Source organism: Garra rufa, chromosome 23 (assembly GCF_049309525.1).
Source record: "Garra rufa chromosome 23, GarRuf1.0, whole genome shotgun sequence".
Lineage (NCBI taxonomy): Eukaryota > Metazoa > Chordata > Actinopteri > Cypriniformes > Cyprinidae > Garra > Garra rufa.
In genome coordinates this window covers 38,720,202-38,746,433 of record NC_133383.1, presented here as the reverse complement: position 1 = coordinate 38,746,433, position 26,232 = coordinate 38,720,202, and the positions used below count along the sequence as shown (strand labels likewise).

Genomic DNA, 26,232 nt, shown 5'->3' with positions numbered 1-26,232 from the left:
ATATATATATATATATATATATATATATATATATATATATAAATATATAAAAGATATATAAGATATATAGATAATTGCAATAATTTGACCATAAAAACCTGGGGGAAAAAATAATGGAAATAAAAATAATTCTTTGTCACTAGGGGGCGCTTTAGGAGCGCTGAAATATTAGTTTCCCTAGTAACGGCTGTACACAAATCAGCATTTACGCTGTTTTGTCAGACAAGAAATGAACATGCAACACGTTTCTGAGGACAGTCGGTTCCCTTCAGATACATTCATATATAGACATCCGTGCAGCGTTTTGACTTTGAAACTTGCAGTGCACATATTTATTCAATGACATCATTGCCTTTTTGAAGATTTATCCAACCCTATCGCGATCGTCTTTCCGTCCCCAACTGTAAGACCTCTTAAATTATAATCAAGACTTTTTTTTACTATTTTAAATATTTATAACTTTTATGGCCTTACATTTGATACAAAACTGATAGTCGCCGTTACCCCCATAGACTATTACCCCGCGCGACCGATCACGTGACCGTTTGTGCGCTCGTTAACTGGAATTTAAACAAAATTATCAGCAATATTCTAATATACAGAGATGGTGAAACAAATTTCCATGACTTTTCCAAAACTTTGTGGGTTAATTTAATTTTCCAAAACTTTTCCAGGCCTGGAAATTGCCATTTTAAAATTCCATGACTTTTCCAGGTTTTTCATGACCGTACGAACCCTGATCTATGTCATGTTGTGGAGTATATTAAGACGGAGACACACTGTAGCACGATACTACGATATTTTTTCAAAAGCAGATTGTGGAGACATTTTAATCATCCATGATCAAAAATAGACATATCTTCAGAAATCACCCTTAACAGGTGAAAGGATATTAATGTTACGACAAAGATAACGCTTTCCGCTTTCCTAAGCAGACATTCAAACTAATGTTTCAACGCGAATGTGAAATTGTCAACTTTAGATTTGAATCGACGGCAGAAGGAAGTAGTTCTGCACAAAAGAGAGCTTTTGAAGACACTCTGTTGTTATTTTGTTTATGCATTTACACATTCGTGCCGTTGAACTGTTGTATAAACGCATACTCACATATTGCTCATATGTTCCACAGAAGAGAGAAAGTCATGCAGGTTTGTAACAACAACATGGTGAATAAATAATGACTAAACTATTATTTTTGCCAGGACAATCCCTTTAATGTGTCATTCATGCAGAGCAAATTTCACTCCAAACGCTTAGTATTACTAAGGATGAGGGTTTGTTCAAAATACAACAGGAACAATAGTCTTTACAAAGCACCACTAATAAATGCACCAGTACAGTAGCCATATCCTGCTGATACTGCATTGTGCACTTCCAAACTGTTGACCTACATGAACAACTGAACTTTGTCCTCCACTCTGACACAAAGTAAAAGCTGCTCAGGCATGCCAGACTCAGTCCAAACTTGAACACCTTCTGAAATATGCCCGAGAAACATTAAATAGAAATAGTTTTCCTAGAATACGACAAGGCAGACACATTAAATAACAAATTCACATAACCGCTCACATTATTTTTTTTAAGATACCAAAACTTTTGCCAGGCTTGTCAGAGCATACTTAGATTTCTCTAAGAACACTAATCTAATGAATTTTACAGCATAAAGTTCAGAAAATCCCTAAAGTCAGCTTGTGGATTAGGAACTCAAATGCATTATGAAAGCAGATGTAACAAAAGTGATTTCTGCTCACTATTTTTAGTCTACTGCTTCTACAGGCTCATATTGCATGTAGACAAATGATATTATGTTATGTTATGTTATAAACCTTGTGTAAATGACAGAAATTCACAGGTAAAGAATTTGGTGCATTCTTATGCATTTCGACTATTGTCCAAGTCTTTTAATGCCTTTACGTAAGCGGAGCGTGGCAGTGTAAGCCGCAGTCCCTCTCATGTGTTCGGCTCATGCAGATTCAACGTCTATATTATGCAATGCACATATGTACTGCCACACACTGACAGATGTATATTCAATCATCAAATAAATCATGTTATATTTCAATCACACCCCAGACAGCATCACTGAGTAAGCGCATGTATAACCCTGTGATAATAACTCATGATATAAAGCTGTTTGTTTCAAATTGTTATGGGTTTGACTAAACTGCACATATGGCTTTAAGTCTTTAAGGACTGTGTCAGAGTAAAATGAGGGTCCAGCCTCTCAAAAATAAAAGACTTTGATGATGCATGAAAAGGTTAGTGTTATTCTAGGTTTATTTGTCCACCCAGCAGCACTGAAAGGAAAACAGTGACGTCATTTGTCCATTTCTGTCCTCATGTGAGTAACTGAGTCACTGTACAAAACTATGAGTCCATCACATTCCACACCTGGACATGACGAATAACAGAATTACAGTAGGACACTAGAGGTGTGGCACTGACTGCAGATTTATGTTTCATATACTACCAAATAAAATTTAATTACAGTTCAGAGTTTGTAATAATTTAGATTTTATCTTTTGCTCAGCAAAGCAGCATTTTTTTAAATTTAAAATACACTACAACTCATTTTATACTGACTATAAAGAGTGGGTAATTGTATCCGCTTTTATTAGTGTGCAATTATTAATAATAATTCTTATATGTGACCCTGGACCACAAAACCAGACTTAAGTAGCATGGGCATATTTGTAGCAATAGCCAAAAATACATTGTATGGGTCAAAATGATTTTTTATGCCAAAAATCATTAGGATAATGATTAAGTTTCATACCATAAATATATCAAACTTAATTTTTGTTTAGTAATATGCATGGCAAAGAACTTCATTTGGACAACTTTAAAGGTGATTTACTCAAAAATATTTTTTTTTGCACCCTCTGATTCTAGATTTTCAAATAGTTGTATCTCAGCCAGATATTGTCCTATCCTAACAAACCATACATCAATGGAAAGCTTATTTATTAATTTAAATAAATAGACCCTTGTGATTGGTTTTGTCCAGGCTCACACATTATCAATATTGAAAATGTTGTTTTTCCTACTTAATATTTTTAAACTGCTATAATTTTTGAGGATTCTTTGATGAATAGAAATTCTTTGAAACAGAAATCTTTTGCAAGACTGTAAATCTTAATTACCCAAGCATTATTAGCAAATCGGCATATATGAATGATTTCTGAAAAATCAAAGCTGACACAAAAAGTCAGCTTTGCATCACAGGAATAAATTTAAATATATTCAAACATAAAACAGTTATTGAAAATTGTAATAATATTCCAAAATATTAGTGTTTTGTGTATTTTTAAACATTTACTCAAAAACATTTTAAAAACGATATTATTTTAAAACTTTAGACCTGTGGTGTAAGTCGATAAACAGATAACTCTTATAAAGTTTATATTTTAAACATTAAAATCTGATATTTTACAAGATTTAGTGACTTTGATGGAGTCATGAGGGTTTTCATGGGTCCTCTTAATGAATTTTCTGTTATATGTTTTTTTATCTGGTTTTGATAAATTTGGCAGATAAATTTAAATGTTAAACAGTTCATTTTTCTATTGTTAGAAAATAGTCAAAATTATGTGAAACTACTATAATGGTTTCAAAATATTAGCTTTTACTGTATTTTTAAGGGGAGACACTGCAGGCAAAATCACAGTTTTTTCATGCACTTGTCAAGTTTGAGATTTTGGGCTTTTTGGTGTTTCATAAAGTGTTTTTTCAGACTAGTAGAAAGAAAACACCAAAAAGACACTGTTAAATGTTTCTTTTATAGCACTTTATCTATTTGTGTCAATAGATTTCAATTACAATACTTTTAAAGGCCGTCTTCTCAAAAGCCAGAAATCTCCACTTCAGTAGCACTTACACACACCAAACTTTACATTTTTATTCCTGTCCATATCCTGAAGGTTTTTACAGAGGGATTTGTTCATATATAATTTGCTTTATTTTATACATTTTATTCCCCAAAAATGGTAAAAACAAACAAACATTGTTTTCTGTCTGTTCTAAGTTTTTTCTGATTTATAGAATGACAAAATGAGATACCCAAAATTCCCTTTGTAAAAACATTTGACTCTAATATGTAAAAAAAATAAATAATAATAAACAAGTATTTTAAAACTGACTTCCAGTGTTTAGATTTTTTTACTAGAAATGTATGCACATTAGCGCATATTTAATTAAATACTGCCTCATTTGCATATTTAAACCTAACATTTTTTGAAAACTTGTAATACAAAAAATGTTTGCAATTATCAATGTAATTACTTACCTGGGCAAGTAAGGTGATACTTATTAGTTAATATTTTTACCCTATTCACCTGCAGTGTCTCACCTTAAACTTTTAACCTGTAGATAGGCACACAATTAGATCGTAAAGTTTATATTTTGAAAATTAAGGACTGATATTTCATTAGATTTAGTGACTTCAGAGTCATGAGGGTCTTCAGGTGTCCCCTTTATGATATCATTTCCTATGTTTCCCCCTCACATGTTCAGTTAGATTAGGCAGATACATTTTAAATGTTAAGCAGTTTTTTGTGGTTAGAAAATGGTCAAAATTAGCGAAACTACTACTAGCTCCCAATGGTTGAAAAACTTTGTATACACCTTTTTCAACAGTTCACAATCGTTTAATATTAAAATAGATTAGTTTACAAAGAAAGGTGTAAAGTAAGTCATGTCTCAACACTGCAGTGTCATGACATGAAACTCCGCGTGAGGGGAAATCACTAAAGTTTCGTGAGAAACATGCAGGACAGTGAACAGTGCCTTACAATGACACACTGGAGGCCTGAAACACGCTGACAAATGCACACCAACTGACGAAATCAAATACAAGTCTGTACTAAAGTTCACATTAATGTGTACAATACCTAAAAGCAGAATTTTGTGTTCATATGCCGTTGAAGTTTCAATCCGCCTCCTCCTCCTCTAAACAATAGACAACCGAAACCAGCAAACCGGGAAACGCGACAAAAACAACAAAACTCCTCCAGAGTGAAAGCGCTTAACGTTACCTTTAGAGAGGCCGATACTGAAGATCCATGAAGTCTGACAGAAACACACAGGGTTTGGTGTGATCTATATGCGTCTGGACACTCAATATGAAAGACTGAACAACTCGAGTCTGTGTACAATCCCAGATTTCCTGAATCTTCCAGGTATGGGCGTGTCCATGAACGCGCAGGTGAGTCCACACGGCGCATTCCCAATCACGTGACCGCGCCGTTCATACCTGTGCGCATATGTCTGGCCAAGGGATTAAATCATACCGCTTATACCTCCATATGAATCATCTTTAGAGTCTGATGATTTAAAAGTATTGTGTCGTGGCTATGCTTTTTTATTTTTTGAAATGGTCAATCTTGTAGGAAATCCTTTTATCATGAGGGTGAGAATATAAAATGTAGTGTTACATTTTTTAAAGATGATTTATGTTAATTATATTCCATTATAACATTAAGTATTTTATTATGATTTTCAGGCTACACTGTGATTTTAGGAAATGCTGAAAGGGAAAAACAAAAACTGTGCAAAAGAGGAAACTGTGAATAAATATGACCACAACACCAAGTAATAAGGGTCCATTTTTTTTTTCAGATGATTTATACATCATCTGAAAGCTGAATACATAAGCCATTGATGTATAGTTTGTTAGGATAGGACAATATTTGGCTGAGATACAGCTATTTGAAAATCTGCAATCTGATGGTGCAAAAAAAAAAAAAAAAAAAAAAATATTGAGAAAATCGCCTTTAAAGTTGTCCAACTCAAGTTCTTAGCAATGCATAATACTATCAAAAATTAAGTTTGGATATATTTATGGTAGGAAATTTATAAAATATCTTCATGGAACATGATCTTTACTTAATATTCTAATGATTTTTGGCAATCATTTTGACCAATACAATGAATTTGTGGCTATTTCTACAAATTATACCTGTGCTACTTTTGGTTTTGTGGTTCAGGGTCATAAATGTGTAGTTAAAATCACTTCAAATATCTTTAAAATATCTTACTGCTCCTTATATTTTTAAATGTTTTCAGATGAATTGTGTTGCTCGAATCAACATTATTATTCTAATACAATTTTTTCTCGGGTTTAAGACCACAAATATCCATATTATCCCTTAAGAGCGCCTTCATCTCCTTGTAATAAAAAAAATCATATGTAATACAATATATAATTTATATAATATATTGGTTTGAATCTTTACATTACTATACACTACCAGTCAAAAGTTTTTGAACAGTAAGATTTTTAGTTTTTTTTTTTAAAGAAGGCTCTTCTCCTCACCAAGCCTACATTTATTTAAAATGGTAAAGATTTTGAAATATTTTTACTATTTAAAATAACTTTTCTATTTGAATATATTTTAAAATGTAATTTATTTCTGTGATTTCAAAGCTGATTTTTTAGCATCATTACTCCAGACACATGATCCTTCAGAAATCATTCTAATATTCTGATTTGCTGCTCAACAAATATTTATTATTATCATTATGTTGAAAACAGCTAAGTAAATGTTTTTCAGGTTTCTTTGATGAATAGAAAGTTGAGAAAAACAGCATTTATCTGAAATAGCAACCTTTTGTCTCATCACTTTTGATAAATATAAAGCATCCTTGCTAAATTAAAGTATTCGTTATTATAAAATAAATAAATAAATGAATAAATAAATAAAAGAGCTTTTAAATGGTATAGTGTACTACTTTGGAACTTTCTATTCATCAAAGAATCCTGAAAAAGTGTAAACGGTTTTAAATATTGATAATAATAACAATACAAAATGTTTCTTGAACAGAAAAACAGCATATTAGAATGATTTCTGAAGGATCATGTGACACTGAAGACTGGAGTAATGATACTGAAAATATAGATTTGATCACAGGAATAAATTAAATTTTATAGTGTATTCAAAAAAAAAGTAAAATATTTCACAATATTACTGAATTTGCTGTACTTCTGATCAAATAAATGCAGGTTTTGTGAGCAGAAGAGACATTAAAAATGTTACTGTTCAGAAACTTTTGACTAGTAGTGTATTTAAAAAATCAAATACTACAACAATCAAAGATCATTTGTTCTACTAAGACAAACTACTCCAAAACACCCCCTAGTGGATTGTAGACGAATATTGCAAGCAGTTAAAACACTCAGTGAGACACATTATAACTGCAATCTTAATTTATGTTTAATAATCATGAATAAACATTAAAATAACTTACAATAAAAATTACATTGATTGCTATGCATTCACACGATGCTTATGTATAGAAAAAGTAGAAGCGTTCCTGTGAGGATACAGCATTTAATAGCATAATAGCAGACATTCTACATAAAAGCACATTTAATTCATATATTACTCTAATCAAAATACATTTAAATTTAAATACATTTTATAAAAAGTTTTTAAAGATTTACGTTTTTGAACATCTAAATCTTTACATAAAGTAACATTACCATTTATAACGCCCCACCCGCCTCCCTGTCATTACATTATGCTGATTGTGCGTCAAAATCACATGACCAAACATAACATTCAATCCCTGTTCACTACTGCCAATGTTACTAACTTCTGGTCCTAGTCACTGTACTGTAATGATCAGATGAATGAAATCATTACTCACATAATACAAGTCAGGAGTGCTCACAATTATACCATGATTATGATATAATAAATCTATTTCTTTGTATGACACATGCTATAATCAGGTATCACACCTTTAAGATGCACACCAACCAGTGCGTTTACAAGACGCTTACAGCACACTGGTCTAATGGGAGTGTAACTATAATTATACAACAAACTTGTGCTTGCAAGTAGGTACAAAGTGCACAGACAGTGTAAGGCACTGCAGTATTATAGTGTGGCAATCGCTCAAACATAAGGCCTTTCTCAATCCAGGTTTATTAGCAGCTAGAGATATCCTTGTGCAAAGTTGTGGTGTGTGAAACAGCATGTCCACCTTTTCTCAGTCTTATAGATGTTTGGATGATCTGGTCCACTTCAGATGGCCTCATGCATCACTAAAAAAGAAAACAATATGAGCCACAAAAACGGATCTAGAGCAAATAACACAAAAGAGTTTGAGTTCCAGGGGAACTTCAGATCGTGTGTCATTTGGTGAGAACCAACGTCAGTATATACTAACCAAGTAAACGTCCAGACCAGACTCGGGTGTGCCTGGCAATGAGTTGCCTGAAGCAGGAAGAGTGTTATCCTCCATTGCAAGAGTTGAGCTGGAAGTCCTACAATCATCTCTGATTACAAAAAACACAGTGACATCAGTTAAACAAGAAGGTACAGTCAAGACCGAAATTATTTAGTTACTGTTATTCAACCAGCAAGTTTTTTTTTTTGACACAGGCTTCTCCCAAAAGATAATAAGATGATGTACAAGAGGCATCATTGTGGGAAAAAAATATTTCTCAGCTTTAATTTACATTTGAACAAAAAGTGGCATGTCCAAAATGATTCATACCCTTTGCAAACTGTCACAGTCTATGGGAAAATCCAAAGTTCTATACCATTCCAAATAGTCCAAGCTGTTCTAAAGCATCCTAATTACTCTGATTCATTGGGAACAGCTGTTTTAATCAGCTCAACAGGTGAAAAACAGAAGCTCTCTGCTGTTGGTTTGTGGACAGTCATGGCTAAGACAAAGGAGCTCACTGAGGACCTCCGGCTGCGCATTGTGGCTGCTAGGGATGCAACAATACAGTTAGTCCACGGATCAATACGTACCACGGTTTTTAACCACGTTTTTTTGGTTCGGTTCGGTTCTGATATCCTGTCACTTCAGTGTGGTTTTTTTAGGAACAAATTAAAAAAATACTCCTGTAAACATCTGCACACTAGATAAAGTGTGGTTTAGTATGTGTCTGCTTAATTTTTCTTTTGAGAGAGGTATCATTTTTTAGATTTTTACGCAAAATAGAATGGGTTTCATTCATACTGGATGCCAGAGGGCGCACTTGTGCAAAAAAAGAAAACACATATGCATCAAAGAAGTAGCGCTAATAACGTTCCGTTCCAGCTTCTCTAATATGGATAAAAGCATCGCTATTGCTGTAACTTATTAAAAACAAGATATAACGGTAAACGTTTTGAATGATGAAATATAAGGACAATAAACACTCGTCTGCAATAATATATGGTTTATCTGTGTTCTTCAAACCATCTCGGGTATTTTCATAAGCCATTGCTAATCAACATACATTGAATATGAGTATAGAATTTATCGTCTTTATAACTTTTGTTGGACAACAGGTTTAGAAAGGCTTATCATTGCATGTCATTAGAATGGAAGATACTCTGCGTGTTGCGTTATTTTTTTCAAATTTAAGAGGGGGAGCGTTTCTCATTTCAGCACATGAAATCCTGGGCAAACATACAGCAAATTCCAAGAGAAATAAAAGGAAGGAAGATATTTAGATTCAGAACCGAAAAACCGCAATTCACAAGCGCGTATTGAACCGTGGATGTCGTACCGAACGGTTCGATATTATATTGAGTATTGTGACATCCCTAGTGGCTGTTCACAAGTCAGGAAAGGGCTATAAGACCATATCTAAATGTTTTGAAGCTCCAGTGGCTACAGTGCAAAGTGTTATTAAAAAATACAAGACGTTCCGCACTGTGAAAAATCTCAGAGGACCTGGTCGGAAGCCAAAAGTGACACCTGTGCTGGCCAGGAGGATAGTGAGGAAAAAAAAAAGTAAAAAAGAATCCAAGGATCACCACCAAGGCCATCCTGATGAATCTGGGCTCTGCTGGTGGCCACATCTAAAGGCAGACAGTCCAACAGACACTGAACACCACTGGGTGCAGACTAAGGAGGACACCACTTCTCCAGATAAGGCACACAAAAGTTCGCTTGGCCTTTGCAAATGCTCATCTGGACAGAGAAGAAGGTCTTCTGGTCTTCTGTTTTAAGGTCAGATGAAACAAAAATTTAATTGCTTGGCCACAATGATGTAGCCTTCATTTGGCGTAAAAAAGGAGAAGCCTTCAACCCTAAGAACACCATCCCCACTGTCAAACATGGTGATGGGAACCTAATGTTTTGGGGGTGTTTTTCAGTGAACCAAATCACAGTAAACAGCACCATGAAAAAGGAGCAAATACATCAAAATGATCAACAACAACATCAGGCAGTCTGCAGAGAAACTTGGCCTTGGGCACCAGTGGACATTTCAGCACGACAACCACCCAAAACACACAGCAAAAGTGGTGAAGAAATGGTTAGCAGACAAAAAACATTAACGTTTTGCAGTGGCCCAGCCAGAGTCCTGACTTAAATCCAATTGAGAATCTGTGGAGGGAGCTAAAGATCAGGGTGATGGCAAGGAGACCCTCCAACCTGAAAGAGTTGGAGCTCATCACTAAAGATGAACGGGCAAAAATACCAGTGGAGACATGCAAAAAGCTGGTCAGCAATTATAGGAAGCATTTGTTTGCTGTAATAACCAATAAAGCCTTTTCTATTGATTATTGAGAAGGGTACGAATAATTATGGACATGCCACTTTTTGTTCAAATTAAATAAAAGATGAGTAATAATTTTTTTCCACAAAGATGCCTCTTGTAAATCGTCTTATTATCTTCTAGGAGAAGCCTGTGTCGTTTCCGGTCAAAAAAATTAAAATAAAAACTCGCTGGTTGGATAAAAGTAACTTTAAGTCAGAATTTGCCCGGGGTATGAATAATTTCGGGCTTGACTGTATGTGTCAATCATATTGTGTTTAGATTTAAGAGGAAGCTCTGTGAAGAAATATGGACGTTCACAAAGACCTTTTTAGGAGAAGTAATGCGTCTGTGTGATGGGAAAGTGTGTGTTAATGCGTAAATACCTGTTTTCTGAATCTGTTTGCGGTTCAAGCCTCACATCATCTAGAGAGGAAGCGGATGATATAGTGGCTGCTGAAATCGCTGGGTTGAGTCTGGTGGAGCTTGGAATGACATCAGGTTTCTGAGAGGAGTGTATTTCTGTCAAAAAGAAGCAGCGTTGGAAGAAATGATGTAAAAATAGGTTATTGAATGATATCCCTTGTGAAACAAAAGTACATGTGAGCATATTTTAAAAATAGTTCTTATTGCAGAATAAGTTTATATTAAATGCAATTGACCATATGCACAGAGCATTCTTTAGAACTTCCGCATAATGATAAGCCAGCTCATAAACTTCCGTTGAAGCTAATTTTGTATGTGCTAAATATAGGTGGACACCAGTGGCGGCTGGTGCTAAAAAATTTTAGGGGGGCGCACCAAAAAATGAATCACACTGTTAATGCAGGCAGCAGGACTGAAGCATGAAATAAGATACTGAATCTGTGAATTTGAGTTTGGGTGTATTATCAGTAAAGTAATAATTAAACATTTGTAATCATTAAAAAAATATTAGCCACTTATATTAATGTGATTCAGAGATGAAGGCCATACTAATAATGTTAACCACACGAGGGAGCCACAGGATAGATCTCAGTTTAAAGACAAAGTCAAATTAAATTGATTTGTAGTAAAACATTGCATATAAATTCATTTTCATAAAGTTTAATATAGTCCAATATAATAAGTAACTGTTATGCAAAAACTACTAAATATTTAATTATGTAAATCCTAAATGCTTATAGACCAGTAATTTTCTTAACCTAATTATAATGGTATTGACTATATATTTGTCAAGTTGTTAGACATAACTGAATGTATGTCCAATTAAAGAAGGAACACTATATATATATATATATATATATATATATATTTTTTTTTTTTTTATTGTGCTTATAATAATACTAACATAAACACAATTTACTTGAATAAAGACATCTATTGTGTTACTGCATAATCTACACAAACCATTGTGCCTGTACCCCTATGATCGAGTTAAACTGCATTGATCTCACCGAATTTGGTGGAAACTGCTCTTCGCTCGTTAAATAATTTCTCTGATTGACCGCGCCTCAAAAGAAAAAAACTTTAAATCTCGCCGTATTTTCTGCTGCTTGGGGCAGAATTTTCAGCGCCCCAAAACCATAAAATTCAGAGAGACTGATTGGCCGCATATTTATTAATTTTCCCTAGCAACAGCACATGACTGGCTATTTGGCTGCACTGCAGGGGTGCTTTTTCTCAGCGCCCCATGACAGAAACGATACAAATCTGTCTGTGGAAATTCACTGGTGAATAAATTTCACTAGGTGGGAAATGTTATATATGTTATTCATATCGCATGTAGCCACATACTGGTGGGTAAAATCGAATTTAAAAACTTAATTTGTAAAAATATATTTTACATTTTTAGCTCTTATCAGGGAGGGCGGTGCCCCAGCGCCCCCTATGGGCCGGCCGCTACTGGTGGACACTCTTGAGACTCCTCCACTGCCTCGTTCTTATCAGAAACTGAGATAAATAATAATTGCAACATCGTAAATAATAATAGCGGATGAAACATTCAGTTATATATATTTTTAAAACATATAATTTACATGCTGAGCCTGGTAATCCCAGGAGAGTACCTGCAAGCTTGTACATTAAAATGCTGACAGCGAAACACTTTCATAATATTTTTAGGCCAACGTTAGGTATACATCTTAATGCATCTTAATCGTATTCTTGATAATAAGTAACTTGCCTTCATAGCAGCTGTGCAATAAAATTCACTTCAAAGATTTACTTTTCATTTATAAAAACAACATGGGAAAAAAGTATTTTTTATTTTTAAGATGAAAATGATATGAAATAACCTGTATAACCAGAAGAGGGCAGCAGAGGATCAATCACTGGCTGCCATTTCAACTCCCTAGTTTTTTCAAGACGGCTTGCTTTTTGATTTATTATACAATTACTAGTATAATAAATTGTAGTACTTTTACCGCACTGATAAAAGTATTAATTTCTAATTATTATACTGATTATACTTCAAATTATAAAAATTATACTTCAAGCTTTTAAATTGTATAGTGTATAAAGTAACAAATGCTTTTATTTGTACTTGTATTTCAATGCTGATTTTCTGATCTTTCTATTCATTAAAGTTTCAAATATTGATAATATATGTTTAATGAAAACAGCAAATCAGCATATCAGAATGATTTCTGAAGGATTATGTGACACTGAAGACTGCAGTAATGATGCTGAAAATTTTGCTTTGATCACAGGAATAAATTACATTTGAATATTATTATAAAATTAATATTCACATAGAAAACAGTTATTTTAAATAGTAAAAATGTTTCTAAATTCTACTGTTTTGCTGTTCTTTAGATCAAATAAATGCAGGCTTCGTGAGCAAAAGAGACTTCTTTAAAAACAAAAAATCCTACTGTTAAAAAACTTTTAAAATACATTAACTTAAATTGAAATTGAATTTAAAAAACACACTACAGTTAAATTTATAATCAAGCACTTTAGATGTGCTTTACTATGTTAGTAACACATCATAGTCAACACACCAAAAAAGTGTATTTCTTTAAAGAGCAACAAAAGATTATTTACAAATGATTTATTTTAATGAAAATGTATTACAAAGTGCACTTTTTAAAATTCCACTTAAAAGTGTCTAGAAATGGTCTCTCGAAGTACACTTAAGTGACTTTTATTTCATTAATATTATATTATCTGCAAGTTTAAAGATTTAAAGTACACTACAAGTGCACACTTAATACAATTAAGCGATGAAACAGTCTTATTTCAACAAAGATAGATCCATTTTCAATTTTAGTTTAATCAATAATGAAAATTCTGCAAGTTTGAAATGATATGAGGGTTAATAAACAATGACAAAATTCAAATTGAACTAATTGAACTGTTCCTTGAATAAAAACATGATTTTTAAAGTGTGTATTAGTAGTTCTCAGTAAGTACCTGTATCATCGAGGTTTTCGAGGCTTTGCGCCCTTCTCTCTTCTTGACTCTCTTCTTTCACAGTCGACAGAAATTCCTGTGAGGCCGACCTGCCTTGCTGGATAGAGTTTTTCTTTCTTCTCGAGGACGCACCACGGAGAGCTAAAATAAACGTAAGAAGGAAAACAGTGAAGAGGATTTCAAATGATTATATTCATTTAACCTGAATTCCACTGCAAATAATAAAGCATTCAACTTACGATGAATCTTTTTAAATACTGTGGTGCCCATGAACTTCAGGAATCTGTCAGCATAGAAATTAGGTCTGTGGACAGATACTGTGTCCTACAATGCAAAACAGCAAAGAGCCATAAATCATTATAAAATGCAAATAGAAGCATATAAGAAAAGAATATTTCAGTAAAAAAGAGAAAATACATACACCATCATACACAAGAGCTTTCCATGAGTGTTCAACCTTCTTTATAAATCTGTATATAAAAGATAGAAATGTTTGATATTTAATATTTAAGCCATCTTTTAATGAATACTTCATTGATTACGCTCATCTTTTATAATCATAATAATGACACTTTACAATAAGGTTACTCATAATAATAATGCATTTTATTTAAGGCACCTTTGACTCAAGGTCACCACACATCAGGAGCAATGAACAACAATAATAAACATGCCAAAGTAAAAAATAACAATAATAACTATGTCAAATGTCAATGTCTTTTGCCAGGTGATTCATACCTGTAGGACTGCAGGATATCAATGATCCCCAGAAAGATCAGCAACTTCTCGTCTTTGTGTTTAGCAGGGATGCCACCCAATCTAGAACAAAAACACATGATTATTTCAAAACTCAATCCAAGCTCAGTCATAAAATGTACTTGAATGCATATATGGGAAGACTTTGATATATGGTATGTAAAACTGTGAAATGGTATTATAATTTAAAGGAACAGTTTTTTATTTGAATATATTTTAAAATGTAATTTCTGGGATTACTCCAGTCTTTAGTGAGACATGTTCCTTCAGAAATCATTCTAATATTCTGATTTGATGCTCAAGAACAGGATTTCTGATTACAATCAATGTTGAAAACAGATTCGCTGCCTCATATTTTTGTGGAAACTGTAATACATTTTTATTTTCAAAATTGTTTGACAAAATTATTTGAAACAGAAATCTTCTGTAATAGTAGCTGTTTCCATCACCCTGTTTTTTTTTGTGCATTTTGAAGTATCGCAATGGAAATCCATAATTTACAAAAAAAAATCCTTAATTTGCACATTTTTGTGCTCGCTTGAGGTGGTTTTTGACTTGTTTTTTTGGGCTTTTAGTATGAATATGTTAGCTTTAATGTTACCTGTAGGCTAGTGTGCTCCAAAACAATGACAAAATTCGCATTTAAAGTAACACTCCACTTTTTTTGGAAATAGGCTCATTCTCCAACTCCCCCCGAGTTAATAAGTTGAGTTTTACCGTTTTGAAACCCATTCAGCCGTTCTCCTGTTCTGGCGATATTACTTTTAGCATAGCTTAGCATAGATCATTGAATCCTATGAGACCAATAGCATTGCATTCAAAAATAACCAACGAGTTTCAATATTTGTCCTGTTTAAAACTTGACATATCAGTAGTTATATTGCGTACTAAGACCGGCGGAAAATGTAAAGATGCAATTTTCTAGGCCGATAAGATTAGGAACTACACTTCCATTCCGGCGTAATAGTCAAGGAAGTTTGCTGCTGTAACATGGACACAGCAGGCGGAGCAATATCACGCAGCGCCTGAAGTTCGGTCACAATTTCAAAGTACACAATATAACTACAGAAGAGTCAAGTTTTAAAGGAACAATATGTAAGAAATTTATGTCAGTTAATCATAAAATGGCCCTGACATGTCACTAGACATTAAGAAATCATGTTCATTTCAAATACTTATATCACTGACAACAGTGGTCCGGCCAGGATATTGTCATTTAAAAGTGCAAGTTGCAGCCCTCAACTGATGTTATTGTTGTCATTTTGTGTTTTGGTCTGAGGCTCCACCCTCCAGCTATGCACCAATTACGAAGTCAGTAGAGTTTCGTGAGACGGGTTGCCAGGTCTGCTCTAGTTAGTTACAGCTGCTGCTAAGAACGAGTCGGAAAAAAAATGTATAAAGTTACGAAACCTAAAAGACCTCGTTATGAATCCGAAGAACGTCATGATAAAGTCCGAAATAAAACAAGGATTTGTATAGGACATGCCTTTGACAGATGGAGATGGCTGAAAACAGAGACGAATTTGAAGACAGATGCCAACGTTGCTAATTTTCTCCTGGACAGGTAAGATTCATCTATGTTTGGCTAACTTACTTGTACTTAATGTAAATCGACATTTCAAATATTCACGACAGTCGAACAAAGGTATATATGTTCGTGCAAAGTAACGTAGCGCATATGGAGGAGGTGGGGTCATTGAATTGAAAAGGTGAGGAATCGTTTGGAAAATAGAAACAGCGAGTCGTCATTGCTAACATTATCAATGCATTATCAGAGCCTGTTTCTCTGTCATTATGCTGAAACACCGAGGAAAACAACATTAGCACGTCGATTATGGCAATGTGAAACGTAACTGAGACGTATTGAGTAGCCTAACGTTACCTCGGTAAAAATGAATGAAAGAAGGAATTGACCCTCGACTTTTGGATGCTATATTCTACCATGTTTGTTGGTATAGGCTAAAAGCCCCGTGCTGCCGTACACAGTGGCTTTTCCATGGTCGCCCTTCCTAAATGCGCTCATAAAAAGCTTTATATCGCACCACTAGCAGGGTATGAAAACAATCTATGTTCCGACTGAAATGTGGTATTACAGTGCATCTTTACGAAATATTTGGCTAATCGCCTAATTACTTCGCAAAACATCTCTCGTGAAGCATAAACATAAGTAACAGAAGAAAAAAACTTATTGTGTAGGACTCGTCACTTGCCATTGGAAGCTCCTTGTAGCAGCCTACAGTCCTGCGGAATCCTGCAGCTTAGCTGGCAACCTCGAGTCAGGGGGGATACACCGTTCTACAGTATTTTGAAAGTGATTGCAGTACCAGTTTTGGCCATAATCCTACATATTGTTCCTTTAAATAGGACAAATATCGAAACTCGTTGGTCATTTTTGAACGTGATGCTATATTGGTCTCATAGGATTCAATGATCTATGCTAAGCTATGCTAAAAGTGATATCGCCAGAACAGGAGAACGGCTGAATGGATTTCAAAACGGTAAAACTCAACTTATTAACTCGGGGGGAGTTGGAGAATGAGCCTATTTCCAAAAAAAGTGGGGTGTTCCTTTAAAAGATACAAGCACCCTGCATTTCAGCTTCTCATCAAACCTGTCTAATCAAATGCTCTCTAGAATCCGAAGTGTCCACGCCTACATATAAATAGATGCTGAAGCTGTGGCTGAAATCGGTCACTTGTTCACAGAATTTGTATTTTCTGTATGGTAAATGGCACTATATAGGGGATAGGGGATGATTTAGAGAGTGTAAATATGCTTTCCGTTGAGGTGAGTGAAGTCAGGTTTCACTTTGTGTCACACAAACCCACCTCAGTGCGCACACACAGTCTGCTTCGGTCCAGAGATGAAAGCATGGAGTGGATCATCTGTGCGACTCAGCTCAGACCACAAAACATATCTGACGCTTTGAATTCTACACAGAATGGTATTTTATATATAGATAATGTGATATGGATGACATTGTGGCTGTTATACGCTGTTAAATGCAGCTTTATACAGCTCAACAGCTCTGGCTCGAGCTGTGATATATAAATGAAACGCTATTGGCTATTTAAAAAATGGGTGTATATGTCTTCTTGTTTCAGTTGAAATGATGTCAACACATAGAATAACGCTGCATGTTTTAAGGCACTTCAGTGGACCTTCAATGCAAATAATGGAAAATGGAATTGCATTTGCAGAATAAATTCTGATGTACCGAACATTACAGGTGCAGTATGTACTGTGATATTGACAGCTAGTGGTTAAAAGGGGTACTGCAGTCAGTATTTAAAATATTGTTTCTCCCGCCCCCTCTTCCTCAGACATGATTCTCATGTGGGTTGCCAGATTGAGGGCATGGAAAAGGAATGAGCGCAGCTGACAACTTAAGGCAACGGGCCTTACTCTTCAAGTTTATGAGTTGATTTATTTGTGTTTTAAATGAGTAGCTCACTTTCAGAACAAAAATTTACAGATAATTTACTCACCCCCTTGTCATCCAAAATGTTCATATATTTCTTTCTTCAGTCGTAAGGAAATTATGTTTTTTGAGGAAAACATTTCAGGATTTCTCTCTATACAATGGACTTCTATGGTGCCCCGAGTTTGAACTTCCAAAATGCAGCTTCAAAGGGCTCTAAAAGATCACAGCCGAGGAAGAAAGGGTCTTATTTAGCAAAACGTTTATTTTCAAAAAATAATTACAATTGATATACTTTTTAACTTCAAATGCTCGTCTTGTCTAGCTCTGTGTGTACTCTGTGTAGAGATTAAAAAGCATATAAATTGTGAATGTTTTTAGAAAATAACCCATTGTTTTGTGAGATAAGACTTTTCTTCCTTGGCTGGGATCATTTAGAGCCATTTGAAGCTGCATTTAAACTGCATTTTGGAAGTTGGGAAGTTGGGGGCACTATAAAAGTCCATCAAATGGAGAGAAATCGTGAAATGTTTTCCTGAAAAAACATAATTTCTTTACGACTGAGGAAAGAAAGATACGAACATCTTGGATGACAAGGGGGTGAGTACATTATCTGTAAATTCTTGTTCTGAAAGTGAACTACTCCTTTAATATGCCTCGGTCTTAGAGATTTTTAGATGGATGGTGAAGCTTTTTAGATGGGGTAGAATCTGCGATCTCTGAGTGAGTTAGTTTGCTGACCTCAAAACGAAGTGTTTTGTCACTAACTGGCAACCCAGAGTGTTGAAATGCTATTGGTTAAACTGGCAGTGGGCGGATTCATAAAGACCAAAAAAACAACAGATGTTCCGACACAGAAGGCCCATTTTCAAAGTGTTTTTGAGAGGAATGAGTTCTTATTACCAATAGGATTGGGTACTGTTCACATTTTAACTGGTATCGGTACCTGAAATTTGGTGCCGGTTCCCAACAGTACCTTTTTTGGTACTTTACTCTCTGTGTAATAACAAAAACATTTATTTCAGTGAAAAAAAATAAGCCCAACACAGGTTAGTTAGTTTGTGTTTTCACTCTCTTCTTCCCGTTCGTTCTCTTTTAAATAGCTTGTAAAAGCGGCATGCACATTTACTTTCACTTTCAAATTAGCGACAATTCGGCGTCAAGCAATTGTATGTTTGTTTGCTTTTTTTTTTTTTTACAAATCTTAATGTTTAAGCATATAATGATATTCTATGGGATTGATTGTGTGCTTTTAATTTTATAGCAACAGTTTGGACAGGACCCTTTTCTATTCTAACATGACAATGCCTCTGTGCATAAGGCAAGGTTCATAAAGAACTTATTGATTTAGTCAGTGTGAAAGAACTTGACTGGTCTGCAGAAAGCAAAGTCCTAATCCAAGTTAAACACCTCTTGTGTGACTTTAAATGCAGACCTTAAAGGGGTCACCGAATGCAAAACTAACTTTTACATGTAGTTTGAACATTAATGTGTGTTGGCAGTTTGTGTACTCAACCACCCTACAATAATAAAAATCCACCCAGTGATATTTTTTTAATCTTAAAAAGTAATATCCCCTTTTTAAAATCAGGTCATTTTTAGCTTCTCGTCAGTGTGACAATACACAGTTGATTGACATGAGCGTCTTACGCTCCGCCCTCACCAAGCTGAAACAGTCCGACTCTGATCACCATTCTGTGACTCAGGTGCAGAGGAAGACTCTAATTGAGCAATTGAGGTGTTCTGTTGTTAAATGTAATAATAACATTACTTTTGTTTTTAAAAGGAAAGCACCGATCCCAATCTACATATGCATCTATGTTCGTGTGAATCATTCGTGATGCAGCTTCACCCACAGCAGAAGTGAGTATAAGGGTTTTTTTATGCATCTGTGCAATTGGCCTTTCTTAATAATGTGCTTGTTGGCAAGTTTCGCCAATAAACGGGGCTAAATGCAGCTAAACGCGGCTAAAGTAAACATTACAGCTTGTAATCCCTCAGCAGAGAGGGGCGGGGCGAACAGAGCTCGTTTGCATTTAAAGGGACCATGCAATAAAAAGAGTAGATTTTTTGCAGAGCTGATTTTGACAAGGTTACACTACTATGGAGAATTTTTAACCAAAGTATATTATAGACTTATTATAGTAATTAAGAGCCTAAAGAAGCATATAGCTAAGAATCATATCATAAAATGGGCATACAATGACCTTTAAAGCCAAAAAATCATCCCCAAACACCAATGACTTGTACATATGGGTAAATTAATTTTAGATGCTTCCAAAAGTGTTGCAACAGAGATGGAAATACAATTGTTAAATATATGAATTATGTTTCTGCCTTTGTTGCCATAGTTTCGTAAGTGTATTTTTCTGATCTAAAGAAGGATGTGTCCCAGTACTTTTATCCATGTAGTGTATGTACAAATCATTGGTGTTTGGTGATGAGTTTTTGACTCAAAGAAGTCTGCATTTAAAGTCACACCAGAGGTGTTCAACTGGGATTAGGACTTTTCATTCTGCAGACCAGTCAAGTTTTTCCACACTGACTGAATCAATCATATCTTTTTGAACCTTGCCTTATACACAGAGGCGCTGTCATGTTCGAATAGAAAAGGGTCCTGTCCAAATGTAGCAATGTGTTGCTATAAAATTAAAAGCACACAATCCCCTAGAATATCATTATATGCTTAAACTTTAAGATTTGCACTCATGGAAATTACTCAGATCTGTTCATTAGAAGGGGATGTCCCAATACTTTTGGCAATATAGTGTATTTGGAGTGACTGACATGACTTTGAAAGGTAGATTTTGGAAAAAGGCTGTTCGGTGAAAGTTTGCAAAACAACTTTTTTTGTCTTTAAATTCTGATTAATCTAATTACTCACGTGTCGTCATCTTCATCAGGAAGAAACTCGGCTGCTTTGCCGTCTCCTTGAATTGACTCGCGGGCTGTGGAGTACAGGACCTTCTGCCCACCCTGACGCTTACTGTCCCCTATGCCGCCTCTTCCCCTCATCTTCTTCCTGTCCAGGACATGGATGCCCAGCAGCAAACTGTAGTCCATGATTTTAAAGCTTTCCAGCACCTGTGAAAAAAAACAATTGGAAATCACAACCATAAACCATTTATAATACTAAAGAGCTCTCTGCAGTAATCAACAACAGGACTCACCCGACAATCTCTCTGAAGAGTTTTCATCAAGGCGTTGTATGTGTCTGCATCGAAGTAAAGACCTTCGTGCATCTCCTGGAAGTCCAGATCTTTAAAGGTCGGGGAGGGTTTGGCACTCTCCTTTCGTGACGCTCTGCGTTTATAAGTGGAGCCCTTTAAGTCATATTTGTAGTGCATTTTCAAAGAGCGAGGGAGAACGTTGTTCATCACCACCAATCGGATATTAACGCCGCCACACTGAATACAGTACAGCCCGTAAAACTTTGGTAAGAGGGTCCTCGGGTTCTGATTCAGATTCTGCAATCAGGAAAAACAGATCAGTTTTTTTTATCTAAAAAAACAGAAGAGCTTAAAGTTAAATTATGCACACTATGCACATTTTAAAAAATAATTTATTTATTAACATATTAGTGTTTTTAATGTGTTGTAGTGTTGTAATGTGTAGTGTTGTACTGTATTTTTACAGAAAACAGGGCCATAAAACAACTGTAAAGTAATTGGGCTGTGGAATGATTAGCCAGAGTCGTTTTTTCTATTGATATATGAACCGTAATTATGAGTAACTGAATTGAGATAACAGTGTATAGTGCAGTGTCTTCCTTATTATTGTGGTGATTGTGGCTCACCATGTAGTATCCTGGAAGCAGCTTCTGCAGAAATTCAGCTTCTTTGTGTTGCACGGTCTTTATGATAAACTCGTCATCACTGGTTAAGTAAAACCATGAACTACTCGCTCCGGGGTTTGACAGCTCGATCAGAGGTTCTTTACAAATAGAGTACTGCGGATGAAAAATATGCATTATTAATGCAGATTCTACAGAAAATACGGATATATGGAAAACTAAACCTTAAATGATAATATAAAAATAATAATGTATTAAAAATATTTATTAATATTAATAAAGAATTATTATTAATAATAAATATTTAATAAAATAAAAATAATAAATGTTTTATAAAATAAAAATATATTTTTTAAATAATTTAAATAAAGCTATAATTATATATTTTCTTATATATATATTTTTTCTTATATATATATATATATATATATATATATATATGAGACATTAAATATAATGTATTAAAATATTTAATATTATTAATAAATTATTATTATATATTATATATTAATTAAACATTTATAAAATAATACATTAAAAAAATATATATTCATGTATGAGAAAAATATGTATATTTATATATATATATATGTGTGTGTGTGTGTGTGTGTGTGTGTGTGTGTGTGTGTGTGTGTGTGTGTGTGTGAAAAGCTAAAGCTTACATGAAAACATGTAATATGTTGTAGTAAAATTATTGAATAATATTAATGATTATTAAAAATAATAAACATTTTATAAAATAATAAAAATGTTATATATATATATATATATATATATATATATATATATATATATATATATATATATTTATATTTCACATTTATATATAAACATGAAATATAATGTATTAAAATATATAATAATAATATTAATAAATTAGTATTAATACAAATGTATAAAATAAAATTAAAATTAAAAATGTTTTATAAAATAAAATAATACATAAAAATATATATATATATATGAAAAGCTAAAGATTACATGAAAACATTAAATATAATATAGTAAAAATATTTAATAATATTAATAATTATAAAAAAAATAATTATAAATATTATCATTTAAATAAAGATGTAATTATAAACAAACTAATAAAACTAAAATGAAACTGAAATTGATATTAAAGTTATTAAAGTTTAATAGAAATATTAACAAAAGCTAATAAAATGAAAAAATCACATATATTAATACATATCACATAAGAGAAATATAATACTAAAACACTATTGCATCATTTGTGTCCTATTTGTGACTTTGCACAGATATAATTTACAGGACGCTAAATGTTATTTTACATTATTTGTTATTTATTTAAAATATTTATTATGCATCAACTTATATGCAGCTGCAATTAATATGAATTAAATAAAACTAAATAAAACTAAAAACTAAATAAAACTAAATAAAAATATTAACAAAAGCTAATAAAATGGTAAAAGCACATATATTAATACATATTGAATAATAGAATAATAATCCCATTTGTGACTTTGCACTGAGATAATTTACAGGATGCTAAACTTTATTTTACATTATTTATTATTTCTCTGAAATATGTAGTATGCATTAAATATTTATTATATAATTGTATTATACATATTTACAAAGTAATTTATATAAACAAATGAAACATTAATTCAGCTAATTAGCACGTCCAATTTATCACCATTACCTTTTAACTGAACATTTTTGTCATAATTATGACTTTCTGAAAGCTTAGTAGTAACATTTTTAGATGAAACAATATATTATTTCCCTGTTTTCTGATAATGATCTGCTCTAGAATTTCGTAAATCATTTCATCGTCTTTCATGATTGTAATAGTAGGTCTCCTGTGATTTCTTGGTCTTACCAAATAATCGTCTGGTTTAATCCCAAAGAGCTCCCTAAAGTAACGGAAAGCCAAGGGAGCGTAATTTTTAAAGCGAAAGTCAGGGTAATGGTGTGCTGGAGTCAGATTACTTCCTTCACTGTAAGACAAAACACACAATATTTAAACAATGTGATGCTTTGTTTCAAAACCTAGTGACCCTATACAGCATTGTTAGGCAATGAACCAATTACCAACCAATCACAAAAGTTTTCAGCTGTTCTAATTAATTATGCAGAAGATATTAAACAAACTGATAACTACAAGAGAACTGTTGACATTTGGAACACAGTCATTGTATCTCAATGTTTGAATAGTGAGGCTATGGCAACCACACATTACATCTGTCAAGTGTCAAGCACGGCACGCATGCGATAATACCTCGGGAGAAACACGCTCTCAACCACGTAGAAGTCTTGCATGAGAACATCTCGGTCTGGTTTGGAGGTCATATTGCCGACCGTGTACCCGATGCCAAGCTGGATGGCTCCTCTCAAGGCTTCAGCTGTGGGCTGGAGACAAAGACGCACAGAAAATGAATGTAAAACAGGCCTCAGATCATGAGCAAATACTGACATGTACAGGAAAAGCAATCATTACTCTGCAGAGATAACGCCATGCTTATCAGCACTAAAACATGGGAGGAAGTTGAAGACAAGGAAGTTGAGGCATACGGCCACGTTTGAGGTCTGTTTTACCAGAAGTCATTTACTGCTGTCTGAGTGTCACAATGGTAGCAAATAAATCGCAACTACTTAGCAACACCCTGACAACCACCCACAATGAGTTAGGATTGTGACTCCCACTGCAGAGAGTGTCAAAATATAATTTTCATAAACTATAATTAAAAAAAAAATTAATGAATGACCCTATGACTCTATTGCATGGACAAAACACATGTCCAGGTCATATTTACTACACAAAATTTTTGCATTAAAAAATTCCCATTTTTCATGAAAATTAAGCATTTTAAACATTTTCCACCAAATTTTTTGGTAATTTTAGGTGTCCAGAAACTATTATTATTATTAGGGGCCAAGCATCGAAGGTGCTTAGGCACCATTTGTATCTATTGGTTTTCTTCTTTTTCTTCCGCTCAGGGAGTCCATAGAATCGCTTGTGGGAAAGTTATGAAATTTGGCACACGGATGAAAGACAGTCTCAATCTTAACAACAGCAAATTTGGGTCGGTAACTCAAACTCGCACCACAAAATTTCCAAATTTGATAGTAACTTGGCTCATACAGAGTTGAATGCATACCAAAATAGAAATTTCTAAATGTACTTTTTCAAACTCCTCCTAGACGGTTTGTCCAATTTTCACCAAAATGGGCTCCGATCATCTTTAGACAATGCTGGCAAAAAGTTATCAAAAGCTTTTTGATATACCAAACCATTTTCGTAAAAAGCACGCTTTGGCGAAATTTGTGCAAAAATGGAAATGAGGCTATATCTTTGCAACACTTTAGCAGATTCAGACCAAACTTGGTACGTGTTATACCTAGCATGTCAGCCATTTTGAAAGTGGAACAAATTTTGTATTAAATTGCTGTATCTTTCAAATGCTTTAACATGTTGTTATGAGTTTAATGAATCTTATAGAATCGCTTGTGAGAAAGTTATGAAATTTGGCACATGGATAGAGGACAGTCTCATCATTAACCAAAGTAAATTTGTCTCTAATGCAAACTCTCTAGTGCCAACAATAGGCTTGGCTTATACCGAGTTGAATGCATAAAAAAAAAAATTCTACAGTCAAGATTTTCACAATTTAGAATTTTCTGAAATATCTACTTTTTCAAACTCGTCCTACACAGTTTGTCCAATTTTCACCAACAATTGTTTTAGATCATCTTCAGACAATGCTGGTAAAGAGTTATCAAAAGTTTTTTGATGTACCAAACCATTTTTCGTAAAGCATGTTAACGAATTTGACGAAATTTGTGCAAAAATGGACATAAGGTTTTAACTTCACAACGTTTTAGCAGATTCAGATTAAACTTGGTACATGTTATACCAAGCATAACCTGAGGTAGACATGAGTAGTTTCGGCACAGCGCCACCTATTGGTCAAAAGTTTAAAAAAAAAATACATTTTTGTTTATATTTTCCAAACAGTTTGACCAAAAATCATAATATTGATGACGTAAGATACCGAATGCATACAAATGATAAAAAAATAATTCTATATCAGCTATTTTGAGCATGGACCATTTCAAATTTTGTAGTAAAATGCTGTATCTTTCAAATGCTATAACATATTGTTATGAATCTTATAGAAATGCTTGTGAGAAAGTTGAAATTTGGCACATGGATAAAGGACAGTCTCATCATTAACCACAGTAAATTTGGAATCTCTAACAGAAACTCTCCAGCGCCAACAATAGGCTTGGCTCATATCGAGTTGAATTCACACAAAAAAAAATTTTATTTCTACAGTCAAGATTTTTCACAATTTCGAATTTTCTGAAATATCTACTTTTTCGCCCTAGAAGGTATGTCCAATTTTC

At 33.8% G+C, this 26,232-nt stretch overlaps 2 protein-coding genes across 2 annotated transcripts in view; both read right to left on the bottom strand.

The window, feature by feature from the left end:
* The window catches only part of tjp2a (tight junction protein 2a (zona occludens 2)), a 55,686-nt gene extending 50,516 nt beyond the window's left edge, over positions 1-5,170 (bottom strand). The window contains exon 1 of the mRNA XM_073829038.1: positions 5,034-5,170. The gene's annotated coding sequence lies outside the window, so the exon portion shown is untranslated. The remainder of the gene's footprint in view (positions 1-5,033) is intronic.
* Positions 5,171-7,314: 2,144 nt separating this feature from the next.
* The window catches only part of pip5k1ba (phosphatidylinositol-4-phosphate 5-kinase, type I, beta a), a 35,551-nt gene continuing 16,633 nt past the window's right edge, over positions 7,315-26,232 (bottom strand). Inside the window, exons 4-15 of the mRNA XM_073829423.1 lie at positions 24,104-24,234; positions 23,705-23,822; positions 21,856-22,008; positions 21,230-21,526; positions 20,944-21,143; positions 14,621-14,701; positions 14,304-14,352; positions 14,122-14,206; positions 13,883-14,023; positions 10,873-11,008; positions 8,173-8,281; positions 7,315-8,047 (exon numbers count right to left, since the gene is read on the bottom strand). Of these exons, the coding sequence (XP_073685524.1) occupies positions 8,045-8,047; positions 8,173-8,281; positions 10,873-11,008; positions 13,883-14,023; positions 14,122-14,206; positions 14,304-14,352; positions 14,621-14,701; positions 20,944-21,143; positions 21,230-21,526; positions 21,856-22,008; positions 23,705-23,822; positions 24,104-24,234 (1,503 nt within the window). The 3' untranslated portion in view covers positions 7,315-8,044. The remainder of the gene's footprint in view (positions 8,048-8,172; positions 8,282-10,872; positions 11,009-13,882; positions 14,024-14,121; positions 14,207-14,303; positions 14,353-14,620; positions 14,702-20,943; positions 21,144-21,229; positions 21,527-21,855; positions 22,009-23,704; positions 23,823-24,103; positions 24,235-26,232) is intronic.